This window comes from Gracilinanus agilis, chromosome 1 (genome assembly GCF_016433145.1).
Source record: "Gracilinanus agilis isolate LMUSP501 chromosome 1, AgileGrace, whole genome shotgun sequence".
In the NCBI taxonomy this organism is placed as follows: Eukaryota; Metazoa; Chordata; class Mammalia; order Didelphimorphia; family Didelphidae; genus Gracilinanus; species Gracilinanus agilis.
In genome coordinates, this window is record NC_058130.1 from 798,225,513 (window position 1) to 798,237,740 (window position 12,228).

The 12,228-nt window shown below is 48.6% G+C and overlaps 2 protein-coding genes across 2 annotated transcripts; both read right to left on the minus strand.

Moving 5' to 3' along the window:
- Positions 1–4,045: 4,045 nt before the first annotated feature.
- On the minus strand, positions 4,046–6,077 carry LOC123230579 (zinc finger protein 2 homolog). Its single transcript, XM_044656712.1, has 3 exons — positions 6,050–6,077; positions 4,650–5,236; positions 4,046–4,481 (listed from the first exon to the last, which is right to left on the minus strand). Exons 1-3 carry the CDS (start codon positions 6,075–6,077, stop codon positions 4,185–4,187), a joined length of 912 nt encoding a protein of 303 aa, XP_044512647.1. The 3' UTR covers positions 4,046–4,184.
- A 752-nt stretch (positions 6,078–6,829) lies between these two features.
- On the minus strand, positions 6,830–11,826 carry LOC123230581 (zinc finger protein 558-like). The gene is made up of 4 exons (XM_044656713.1): positions 11,650–11,826; positions 11,108–11,234; positions 10,784–10,879; positions 6,830–7,302 (listed from the first exon to the last, which is right to left on the minus strand). The coding sequence occupies exons 1-4, from the start codon at positions 11,824–11,826 to the stop codon at positions 7,187–7,189; spliced, it is 516 nt and encodes a 171-aa protein (XP_044512648.1). The 3' UTR covers positions 6,830–7,186.
- Positions 11,827–12,228: the final 402 nt, after the last annotated feature.

The window sequence follows — 12,228 nt, forward strand, 5'->3', positions numbered from 1 at the left end:
CTGTATTTTATCTTTCTTTCTCCTTTTAATTGCTGAGTTTTCTATGCAGCCCTTCGTAGTTCTAAGTTTGTTCTGCTTGTGATTTGCTTGTATGTCTTCCTTAATGGTCCCCTCCCCTCTGGGCCCCTGTTTGGCCCTTGTATTTCTAGAATTTACTTTTTGAATTCTTGGGTTCAACTTCACTTCATCTGGCTCACCTGAGTGAAGTTGGTGACATTCCACCTCATTCTGTAGGTCTTGTGATGCATCCTGATTATATTTAAAACATTTCTTCAACGTTCTTCCTCATTTTCCTTAGTTGATTTCTTTTTTTCCTTTCTTAAAACAAGCCAGAATCAAGCCATACCTCGGACCTGACCTTTCCCATTGTAATAAGGGGCTAAACAGGCTGATAATCAGGGTTGCTGGTGGCACCAGTAAGTCTCCTGGGCCAGGGAGCCTACAACTATTTGTTGGTCTAGGACAGCCAGGGGTGTGAGGTATTGAACAGAGATGACCAGTCAGTCTCCCTGCTGTCTGTAGGCTCCTTTAAGGTGAGGAGTGAGGAGCCCTCCCTGGTATCATTTATATTACCAAGAGAAACTGGAAGCCAACAGGAAGTGAACCTGGTTCACTTCCTGAACAAGATGGATGCCTGGTCTAACCCCCTCTGCAGACCAGTGATAACTATTCTCCTTCTCCTCAGCCCCTGGCCCTGGTTGATGTTATAAATGAAATACTGAAACTCTCAGAATCAGGCCAAGGGGTTTATTTAAATACAAGGGTGAAGTAAGGGAGGAGGGTTAAGGTCTGGAAAAGCTGTTGCTATGGGTGAATGGCCAGCGTTGGCAGAGGGCCTCAGAAGGTATGATCAGGCTGAGGGAACCAGCCCCTCAGCCAGGGATAAATTCCACTGCCCTGATGTAGAGAGGTCTACCAGCTTGACAAATGAGGGTAAAGATTTGGTTTAGGGGTGTCCTGGCTAGGCCAATTTAACTAATTCCTGCCCACGTTCCACAACCCACCAAATCCCACCTCCCTGGGCCCCAAGAGGAAGTCCAGGGGGTAGCTGGATGTCTGGGTGAGGTCAAGGAAATCAGAACCCCAGGTTGGTTCTCCAGGGGAATTTATAGTCCCAGCTCCAACAGTCAGGTCTTGAGACAGGCACTTGCTGGGTCAAAGTTCCATTCCCCTAACTGCCAGGATTGCCTAGGGTGATTTTCCAAATGCAAGAGATCTTGCATCAATCCTGCATTACACCAATATGTGCCCAACTCCCAAACCCTGCCAGTTCAATAATCTGTCTCCTGTCCTTCCTGGCTTCTCTTCTGCTACTTCTATGACCCTGTGTAAGTCCTCACTATCATCTGTCTGGACCCTTGTAGTTCTGAGTTCATCTTTTTGAGTTCCTCTTGGCACCTATGGTGCCATTCCAATGGTTTTACCCAGATAAGACTTCCTTAACAGGAATAACTGGAAGTCATCTATTGTGAATATACTTGTAAAGCACACTCCAAACCTGAAAGCACTGCGTGATGCCAACTCTCATTATCCTCCGAGCATTTACTAAGCACCCGTGTGCAGACACTGTGCCCCATCCTAGAGCTACAACAGTAAAAGCTTCTTTTCCTCCAGGAGTTTCTACTTCATCAGGAGAGAGAAGTCTATTCAGAATAAATACAAGTTAATAGAATGTAGTTTGGGGAGAGGAGGCATGAGGTGGGAACACCAAGAAAGGCTCCAAGTAGAACTTGTGGCATTTGAGCTGAGGCTGCCCAGGAGGAGGAGCTTCTATGGAGAGGAGGGGAGGGGAGTCCATTGCGAGCATGGTTGACAGCCAGGTAATGAGGTGGAAAGTGGAGTGTTGTGATTAAGGATCAGCAAAGAGCCCAATCTGGCTAGACTACAGGGCTGACACCAGAAGATTCCCTGTTCTCTGGCTGTTTCCCATGCATGAAATGCCGTTCTTCCTCACTTCCCCTTCCTGGATTCCATGGCTTTGAGTCTTCCTTCAAATCTCACATTCCACTGGAGGCTTTTTCCAGTCCCCTTTGACACTAGCACCTCCCCTCTAAGAGTGCCTCCAATTTACCATCTTACCTTGTATGGGGGCAACTAGCTGGTGCAGTGTATAAAGCGCTGCCAGGCCTGGAGAAAGGGTGCTAGAGGCAGTAGGGAGCCATTTGGGCATCATTTATATTACCAAGTCAGGGCTTTTCAGAGATTCCTCATCTTTGCTTCTGACATGGATACCCATGTCTTGGGTTTTCCATGAGCCTTAGCCAACAGGGATAGTACCCACCCCCTCTGGGTATGGAAAATGAAGACTATGGGGTCACTTATTAGGGCAACATGAATTTCAGGTTCTAATCAGGGACTTGTGGGAGAACATGCTATTTAAGGGCATGGGAAAATGAATCAGCAAAGATACTAAAGAAGCAGTCACAGATGAAGATGGAAAATCAGGATGGGACAGCAAGATTGCTGGCCTAGGAGTCAGGACCCCTGGGACTAAAGTGCATATCAGACTCCCAATAGCTATTGGCTCAAAAGCAAATAAAAGTTGGAGAGGAAGCATTCAGCAAACTTTAAAGGTATCATTAAAATCCAACTAGTTATTATTTACCATGAGATTGTGTGAAGTAAATATCTTGGGGGGCCTCCATCCCAGTCCATTTCTGAAAGACGCAGCCCAGTGGATGGACAGAGGAGTAAAAGAGTCATGTGTCTGATACAATGACGTGAGAGCATCATGGAAGCCAGATGACAAGCCATTGCCCAATGGAAGGATTGGGGGTGGGGAGGGAAGCTTAGGTTTGAAAAGCCAGCAGGAGAAGCTGAGTTGCTTTGTTTGCTCCCCTTTTCCTCCTTGAACTGACTCTTTCTGGGCTTGCTCCTTCTCTGGGTTCTTATCTCATCTTGCAATCTGGCAATCTGCAGCACAGAGGGGACCGAGTCAGGCTAGAAACCTTATTTCTCTCTTACTCTCTTTACTAATAAGTACTCATAAATCTAGTAATAAGCCTCCAAGATTAATTTTTATTTAAAACAAAAGCATGGCATTTTGGAATGTGGGAGGACACAGAGAAAGACAGAAAGGATGATCGGTTGTATCAAATACTTCATAGAAGTACAAGGGTGCACCATGAAGGCCACTGTACTCTGCAATTAGGGAATCACTAGTGTCTTCTGCACTTCTTCAGAGGGGTTGGATAGAAACCAGACTGCAGATGATGATGAAGCTGTGAGATTATGAAGGTCCAGGAGCAGCTGTATGATAATGGGCAAGTCCCTTAAGCCCCAGTCACACATTTCTCCATCTTTAAAGGTCATCATGCCTGCCATCATTTCCTCATAAGATGTTAGGCTCTAGTAAGACAATATAGGTCAAGGCAGTTGTAAACTTTCAAGTGCTATGTAAATTCGATTTATAACTATTGAAAATCAGAAGAATATTCAAGAGATTTGGCCGTGAGAAAGAGATGGGGTACTGGCTGGATGGGTGGAGGTTTTTTGGTATAGTTGTTTTTTTGGAAATTGGGAAACTTGAACACAAAGCTCAGAAAGAGCCAGTGGGAGAGGTTTTAAGATGAAACGGAGGCAGGGATGATTGAAGAAGTAATGTCCTGGACTAAAAATGGACTGGTAGCATTAAGGGAATAGGCAAAGGAATCAGCCTTCAGAAAGGAGAGGAATCCGGTTCTGCTTTGCCATGGCAACAGGAAGGAGAAAGTAGTTCAGAATTCTGAGCCTTTGTGAGTAGAGTAAATACAGGAAGTTCCTTTTGTATTTCTACAACTTCCTCAATAACTAAAAAAAAAATACTTACTTTTTGTCCTGGAATCAATACTGTGTATTAGTTCCAAGGCAGAGTGGCATGGGCTAGGCAATGGAAGTGACTTGCCCAGGATCACACAGGTAGGAAGTAACTGAGAACAGGATTGAAACCAGGACCTCCTATCCCTAGGCCTAGCTCTCCATCCACTAAGCCACCTGCCTCCCACCTTCCTCAGTAATTTAAAAGTGTACAACCATATCTGCCTTGAAGTGTGGGGAGTGGCTTTAGGAGAGTGAAAGAAAATTAGAACTATAGTGGGGAATTGGGCATAGATTTGCCACATCTATAGAGTTTTGCTTTAGTGTGAGTTAGCTAGTTTTCAGTAAAGGGTTTGCTTTGTCTAAAGCCCTTCTCACATTCACTGTATTCATAAGGACTTAACTTTATAAGACTTCTCTCCAGGAGGTATTTTGTGGTGTTGAGTAAGTTGTTTCTGTGCATGGAAGGCATTCTCTGACGTGTTATATTCAGGAGGTTTCTCTCCAGTATGATTTTTCTGGTGTCGAGTAAGCTGTGAGCTCCAGCAGAAGGCTTTCCCACACTCATTGCACTCATAAGGTTTCTCTCCTGTATGAATTACCTTGTGTTGAGTGAGTTGTGAGCTCCTGCGGAAGGTTTTTGCACAGACCTTACATTCATAAGGTTTCTCTCCTGTATGAATTCTCTGATGTTGGATTAGTCCTGTGCTTCTATGGAAGGCCTTCCCACATTCATTACATTCAAAAGGTTTCCATCCTGTATGAATTCTCTGATGCTGTGTAAGTCCTGTGCTTCTGTGGAAGGCCTTCCCACATTGGTTACATTCAAAAGGTTTCTCTCCCGTATGAATTACTTTATGTCGGATGAGTTGTGAAGTCTGATGGAAGGCTTTCCCACAATCACTACATTCATACGGTTTCTCTCCAGTATGAATTATCTGATGTTGTGTCAGTTGTGACCTGCGGCAGAAGGCCTTCCCACATTCGCTACATTCATATAGTTTCTCTCCAGTATGAATTCTCTGATGTTGGTTAAGCTGTGAGCTCCGGCAGAAAGTCTTCCCACATTCATTGCATTCATAAGGTTTCTCTCCTGTATGAATTTTTTGATGTTGGGTAAGTCCTGTACTTCGGTGGAAGGCTTTCCCACATTCTTTACACTCGTAAGGTTTCTCGCCAGTATGAATTCTCTGATGGACAGTAAGTTGTATTCTCTGGCGAAAGGCCTTCCCACATTCATTACATTCAAAAGGTTTCTCTCCACTGTGAATTCTCTGATGTTGTATAAGCCGTGAACACCAGTGGAAGGCTTTCCCACATTCGTTACATTCATAGAGTTTCTCTCCAGCATGAATTCTCTGATGTACAATAAGTTGGGAACTCCGGCTGAAAGCCTTCCCACATTCGACACATTCAAATGGATTCTCTCCTCTATGAATTGCTTGATGTTGAGTAAGTTCTGCTAACTGGCAGAAGGTTCTCCCACATTCGTGGCATTCATAAAACTTCTCCGCACTATGGACCCTATGATGTTTGGGAGGTCTTCTGCTTGAGCAGAAGTCCTTCTCGTATTTATTAGATTCGTTGGGTTTCTCTCCAGTATGTATTTGCTGATGTTTAGTCAGATGAGAGCTCCACTGGAAGCCCTTGCCACATGTGCTACATTCATAAGGTTTCCTCTCAATATGAACATTCTGACTCTTAGTAAGGTCTGGATTATAACTGGCAGGTCTCCTACATTCATTAGATTTAGAAAATATCTTCTTTGAGCTGATTTGATTCTGTTTTCTTAGGAACGACGTCGAATGTTTCTCTTCATTGCACTCCTGCCTCTCTGATCTGGCTTTCCATTCCCAGGCTTCTAAATCTCGAGTTGACTCCTCTGTGGCAGAGCTATTCTTCCGACCTGAAAGAAAACGTTTTAAAGATGTAAGTCTCCAGTCTTCCGGTGGAATGCTTGGTTCTGTCTTCTGTCTCTTCCCTCAAGAAAAACAACTACCAGACTTTACAGGAAGAACAAGAAAACTCGCTTTGTAGAATCGCAATGAGGAAAGTAGTTCCCTATGTTTCAAACACTACAGAAATGGGAATTATTATGACTGCAGTCATACCTACATTAGATACAGAAACCACTTTGTACTTGTACTTTCGTTCCTTCTACATATATGTTTGAATGCTTATAAAGAGCTTTTACCTTCAAACTCACTATGTCCTCCATGAGTCTATTTCTCCAAAAGAGGAAACTGAAGCTTACCTTGATTTAGTGTCTCATCCAAGGTCATAATGATAAGTGCAAAGTTTGGGTGTGAATCAAGTCATTTGATTCTTAACTTATACTGCCCTTTCCTCTATCCCCAGTGACTCTGCCAGCAGAAGGATACTCATTTTGTTGAGGTTTAGCCGTTTTTCAGTGGTTTGCTATTTCCTTCTCCATACTAATTTTAAGCCTTTTAAAAGGGCTTACGAATGAGTATTTTCACAGAGTACCTGAAAATCAAATGGGTTATTTAGCACAATGCTAGGTACATAACAGACCTCAGACTTCACCTAGTCTTATCTTTTCATTTCAGAGATCAAGAAACTGAGGCCACAAAGATAAATAACTTCCTTTAGGTCACAGCTGATGACTAGAGGGGTTTGGACTCATTGCATCTCCATTCCCATGGATCACAGAAACAGAAATATCAAATTACGGAGATGAAAGAAATCTCAGCAGCCACTAAGACCAACTCAAAGGCATAAGGGAAAATGTAAAAGTGAAATTTGGGAAATGTATCAAACTACATTTCCCGTGGTCCAAGGGGTTTCCGTTTCAGGTTTTTGGGCTTGGGAAGGCTTACGTCTTGAAGCAGGGAAGGGTTTAAATCTCCTGGGTTAGGAGGAAGTGGTCTCTTTTGTGAGTAGGCGCTTCCAGGAAACAGGAGACAGTAATGGAGGCGGCAGTTTTGAATGCTTACAAGCGCGTGGTCTGATAACTTTATCTATAAACATGGCTTTAATTAAAATACTAATTTATATATTTATACCAGCCTTTATCATTTTTCATATTTATAAAAATCATCCAATTGTCACCAAACAAGCAGCCACCAGGCCTAGAATGTCACTTCCTTGAGGACAAGGACTGGGTCAAGTCAACCTTCACAAGCCTAAATGTGCACCTCTACAGATTCCAGCCACTGGTTCTGGCTCTGCTCTCTGGGGCCAAACTCAACAAATGTGTCCTTTCTGCGAGTGTCAGCCCTTCAAGTGGTGGAACGTTGCCATCGTGGCTCCTGAGTCTTCTCTTCTCCTGGACCTTCAGTTCAAAGCCTTTCTCTATCCTTGCCTTCCTTGGGCATCCTTTCTAAACAGTAAGGCCCAGAACTCATCCCAACACATGGGCTGTGCGTGGTCAGAATAGGGCAGAGTACAAGGGACAGTGTATCACCTCCCTGCTCCTGGGAGATCTGCTCCTCTCTACTCCTTTGTGCATGGCCTTGGCCCAAAGCCCCAATTCAGGAACTAAACCTAGACAGGTAAGAAAATCAAAGAAAACCCCAACCAGTACCCAAAATTATTGTAAATCTGACTTCCCAACATCTGCGGCCAGAGACTCAATTTTTAAAAAGTGGATTTTCCACAAGGATTACATCAGGTTACGTTACATTACGTTAGATTACCAAAGGGGTCTATAATGGTGTCACAGAGCCCTTTGGTAATCTAATGAAATATATGGATCCTTTCTCAGCATAATGTTTTTAAGTGTGTAAAATTAAATACATATATGTTTACAAAGGAAACTAACATTGAAACAGTGGTCAGAATATGAAAAACAGCTGGGTATGCATAGACCGAATTTAAAAATCCACGGCCAACACGAGTACCTAGAAGAAAGGAAGCGAGGGGGTAAAGACTGAGTCTGAAGTCCTGAGGAAAGAAACAGGAAGGGATGAATTATCTCAGAAGAGAAAATCGTCAGCCTGACCCAAATAAGACTAAAGACTAAAAACTAGAATCGACTAACCAGAAGCGAAAAGCTCCATAAGGAAGCACGAAATATTAGGATAGAATCAAAAGGTCACAGAAAGAGAAGAACATGTAAGGTGTGTGAGTTAACTGGCCTGGGAGACCGGTCAGAGACGTCATGTAAGTAAGGGGCATCAGACTGCCTGAAATCAGGATCATCGAAAGAACCCTCCTAGCGCCTCCTGAAAGGAGATTCACAAGCAAAAGATTCTACACGGAGCAAGCGTCCAGGAAAGAGCAGTTCCAGGCCCAGGGTCCCATGTGGCTTAGAAGCATCGACCCTAAACAAAAGGAGAGTATGAAGTAAATATCCCCAAAGCAACAGAAAGCCTACGACCAAGACCAACATATCCTGCAAAGCTCAGCCTAGTCCTGTAGGGAAGAAAACTCCATGGATCTTGAGTACAATGAAGAACCTTCAAGCGTTTATTTTTTTTTTTTTAAACCCTCACCTTCCATCTTGGAGTCAATACTGGGTATTGGTTCCAAGGCATTAGAGTGGTAAGGGTAGGCAATGGGGGTCAAGTGACTTGCCCAGGGTCACACAGCTAGGACGTATCTGAGGCCGGATTGGAACCCAGGACCTCCTGTCTCTAGGCCTGGCTCTCAATCCACTGAGCTACCCAGCTGCCCCCCCCTTCAAGTGTTTCTGATGAAGAACCCAGAAAGACAAACCTAAGAGTCAAGAGAAAGCTGGAGTTGTGAGGGTCAAAGGAGATAATATTTGTTAAAGCTCTCAGCACACTGCCTGGCACCTAGCAGACTATACGCTCCCTTCCCTTGCCAAGGAAGGCAGATTTATTGGAGAAATTAAGGCCGTAGTACTAATATTCTAATCAGGGGAGAACAAGCGTCCCTTACATAAGGCAAAGAATGTCCTAGGCTGAGGCTGGTTCAATTCTAAGGGTTTAAAGGGGGAAGGAGGGTCAGCCATCCTTCTGGGTACCTGTGGAAGGAAGGAAGGGACAGGTCAGAAGAACTGAAAAGGCTGCTTAAACCAAAGCATTTGGGTAGATGGCAATGTTTAATTTTTTTTTTTTTAACCCTTATCTTCCATCTTAGAATTGATACTGAGTATCAGTTCCAAGGTAGAAAAGCAGGAAGGGCAGGGCAACTGGGGTGAAGTGACTTGCCCAGGGTCACCCAGCTAGGAAGTGGCTGACGCCAGATTTGGATCCAGGACCTCCCATCTCCAGGCCTGGCTCTCTACCTACTGAGCCACCTGGCCACCTTGATGTCACCATGTATTTAGGGCTTTCTTGGTAATGATCCTGGATCTACTGGCCATTTTCTTCTTCAGCTATTTTCTAGATGAGGAACTGAGGCCGATGGGGGTGGCTTGGCCACGGTAGCTGGTCAGAGTCTGAGGCTGGATTTGAACTCATGAAGGTGTCTCCCAGATTCTAAGCCCCGGGCTCTGTCCGCTGCTGTAGCACCAAGCTGCCCCAACCTGTACCCCACTGGATGTGGCACCCTAAGGTAGGTCAGGACCCGAGAGGAAATCTTAGAGAACAAAGAGGGGCATTTGCCGCCAATTTGCACAGGATGAGACACTCGAACGGATGGAGGAATGGGGAAGGAGTGGAGCTAGATACAGGGCAGAGGGACGCCCAGGACCCGAGAGGGCACCAGGGATGACGCAGGGCCTCTCGGGGGCAGCTTTGTGTGGCTGCATGGGGACGGAGGAGGAAGAGAGCTCTGACAGGAGGGTGGTTTGTGAAGAGTCAGAGGGCACGTGGCTGAGGAGGGAGAGGAGGACGATAACGATAACCGGCCTTCCCAGGGTACCTGATGGCACACAAGATGCTTCACCCAGACGGCACCATCACAAGGACCCTGGGAGGCAGGGGCTCTCGTTATACTCATTGTACAGAGGAGGAAACTGAGGCCGGAAGAGGTCAAGGAGCCATGTCCATAGCTCACGAGGCCTGTACCAGGGCTGGCCTGGGGTGACAGCATGGGAACAAAAAGAGGTTTTTCATCTGTGCCGCCTGACTTGGAGATCCCAAAGCCCAGGGACCAGGTGAGGACTCTCAGAATCCAGAGTTTGGGATGAAGAAGGAGCCAGCCATGGGCTGATGCGAGCCCGGTTCTAAGGAAAGAGTAAGATTTGCTGATCCAGATTCTTTAGGAGAAGCCAGCCAGGAGGGCTGGGAAACTCTGAACAAGGACTCTGAGGACGCAAAAGAGGACGACAGAGAACTCTGACTTCCTTCGACGTCAAAGCGTTTGCTGAGTCAAATCAGAGAATCAGAAATGAAGGAGAGCTGGGGCAGCTGGGTGCTTGGGAGGTCCTGGGTTCAAATCTGGCCTCAGACCTTTCTTAGCTGGGTGACCCTGGGCAAGTCCTTTCAACTCCACTGCAGGGCCCTGAAGACTCTTCCCCCTTGGAGCAGATACTTAATATGGATTCTAAGACAGAAGGTGAGGCTTTAAAGAAGAAAAAGTCAGAATAGCCTCATGATTCCAACCTCCCCCTCCCTGGGAAATCCCTGCCTCTAGGCCCAATCATCTGCCAGCCTCTGGTCTTGGTGTGGGCCAGGAACTGAGGGTAAGAAGTCAGAGGGCACAGCTGGGCCACCCTCCTTCCCACTCTGGGCTCCAGAATCCCCGATATGCCCATGTTTCTCAGGCCACTGGCCCTCCACCCCTCCTCAGCCAGGGGGCTGCGTCCCACATGAGGAATGGTGCCCCCTCTCTGCCTGAGACTGCTCTGGGGGCCAAGTCTTGTTTCTGTGTGCCCGGTACCTGCCTCGGGCCACCTTGAAAATGTGGAATGAAATCCACGTCCTACCCGGGGCCAACGGGCAGGTGTGTAGAGCTATCTGAGGCCAAAACTGTGGCGGAGAAGATGAGCTCGGGCAGAGGATTCTCAGCTGTCCTTCCGACACCAGAGAGGGGCTGGTCAGCATCCCCCAGGGACCAGGCAGCATCCCCCGGCCGCCTATGGCTGACCCTGTCCTAGTGCCCCATTTCGGCTCACCTGATCGGCCCCTGGCTGAGGCTCCTCCGTCTGGCGTCCAGAGCGCTTCCCCTCCGTCCAGCTGGTCACTGACGCCTGGCTTGGACACGGCGAGTCCTGCTCAAGGGAAATGGGGAAACGCTGGGGTCAAGCAGCTCCGCTCTTTCGGGAAAAGCAGGGGATCTGGGCTGGCTCGCCAGAACCTGGGCTCAGCCGGGCAAGGGGCAGCTGGGGGGGAAGTGCCTGGGAGCCTGTCCTGCTCGAAAGCCCAGCAGGCCCTGCGTTCTGGGGAGGAGAACCCAGAGCTCCCAGGGGCTGGGGCAGGCTGCGCAGGCAGCTCCTTACCCAGGCACACCAGGGTCCGGTAGGTCTCCAGCATCACCTCCCGGTACAGCTCCTTCTGGGCCGGGCCCAGGCGGCGCCACTCCTCCCATGTGAAGTCCACGGCCACGTCCTGGAACGTCACCGACCCCTGAAACAGCAGAGACCCGGCCTAGCCCCGGGCTGGGGGGAGTAGCTCTTGGGGACCCCAGGGTCTGCCCTTCCGGGGGACCCTCCCCCTCTGCTATCCGAGGGCACCCCAAGTCTGCCCTTCCTGACTCCCGAACGTGCTCAGTGCCTGAGGCTGCTCCAGGCGGGCGCAAAGCTTTCCCAAAGGAGACACCAAGGGCTCAAATGGAGCCGGCCCAGACAAGCGGTCCTGGGTTCCAGTCTGGCCTCAGCCACTTCCCAGTTGGGTGACCCTGGGCAAGTCACTGAACTCCCACTGCCCGGGCCTGACACAGTACTGAGTCTAAGACAGAAAGGAAGGGTTGGGGGGCAGCTCAGGGGTGCAGACGACTAAGCGCTGCCCTCCGCGCCAAGGCCCAGGTTGCTGGGGAACCCGCGTGAAGCCTGCGATCCTGCAGGGTAGACAGGGGTAGCGGAGCCCCGTCCAGGCACACGTGACCCGACTCTTGAGCCTCCGGCCCCGCCCCTATCCCGCGGGCCCACGTGATACGGGCCCCGCCCCTTGGGCCCGCGCTCACCGGCCTGGGCGCCGGGACCACGCCAGCTTCCCTCATTCTCTCGCTCGCTCCTGTGGCGCCTCTGACCCGAGGTTCACCCTGGAGGGCCCGGGGCGGGACCGCCACTCTGCGCAGATTGGTTCCCCCTGCCCCTCCCCCCAGCGCTGACCTATGGGAGAGTCTGTTCGTGAAAGGGGCGGCGCGAACTGCGCACGCGCGACTTCCTTCAGCCCGGGACAAGTTGGTGGACAGAATGGGCTCTTAGCGCAGGCGCGAGAAGGCGGAGCCGCACGCCCTGGAAATGACCCCCCCTCCCAAACCACAGACTTCGCGAGGCCTTCTGGGAAATAGAGTCCACAGGATTGGGCGGTGGCTCCTTCTTCCTGGAGCGCCGGCGCGGGGGTGACACGGGGGCCTCCCCCTCCCCACACGGAGACGCCGCGGGGCCTTTTGGGAAAT

What these genes read in the sequence shown, in the direction of transcription:
- LOC123230579 (XM_044656712.1), bottom strand. Translation starts at nt 6,077, where the DNA reads ATGACCTTGGATGAGACACTAAATCAAG. An exon ending in GGATGAGACACTAAATCAAG is followed by an intron (nt 5,237 to 6,049) that starts GTAAGCTTCAGT and finishes CTCAACATCAAG; the next exon opens with CAATTCATAGAGGAGAGAAT. An exon ending in CACAACTCATCCGACATAAA is followed by an intron (nt 4,482 to 4,649) that starts GTAATTCATACG and finishes ATCCAACATCAG; the next exon opens with AGAATTCATACAGGAGAGAA.
- LOC123230581 (XM_044656713.1), bottom strand. Translation starts at nt 11,826, where the DNA reads ATGAGGGAAGCTGGCGTGGTCCCGGCGCCCAGGCCGGTGAGCGCGGGC. An exon ending in TGCAGGATCGCAGGCTTCAC is followed by an intron (nt 11,235 to 11,649) that starts GCGGGTTCCCCA and finishes CTGCTGTTTCAG; the next exon opens with GGGTCGGTGACGTTCCAGGA. An exon ending in CTCAGCCAGGGGCCGATCAG is followed by an intron (nt 7,303 to 10,783) that starts GTGAGCCGAAAT and finishes TTACCTGTCTAG; the next exon opens with GTTTAGTTCCTGAATTGGGG.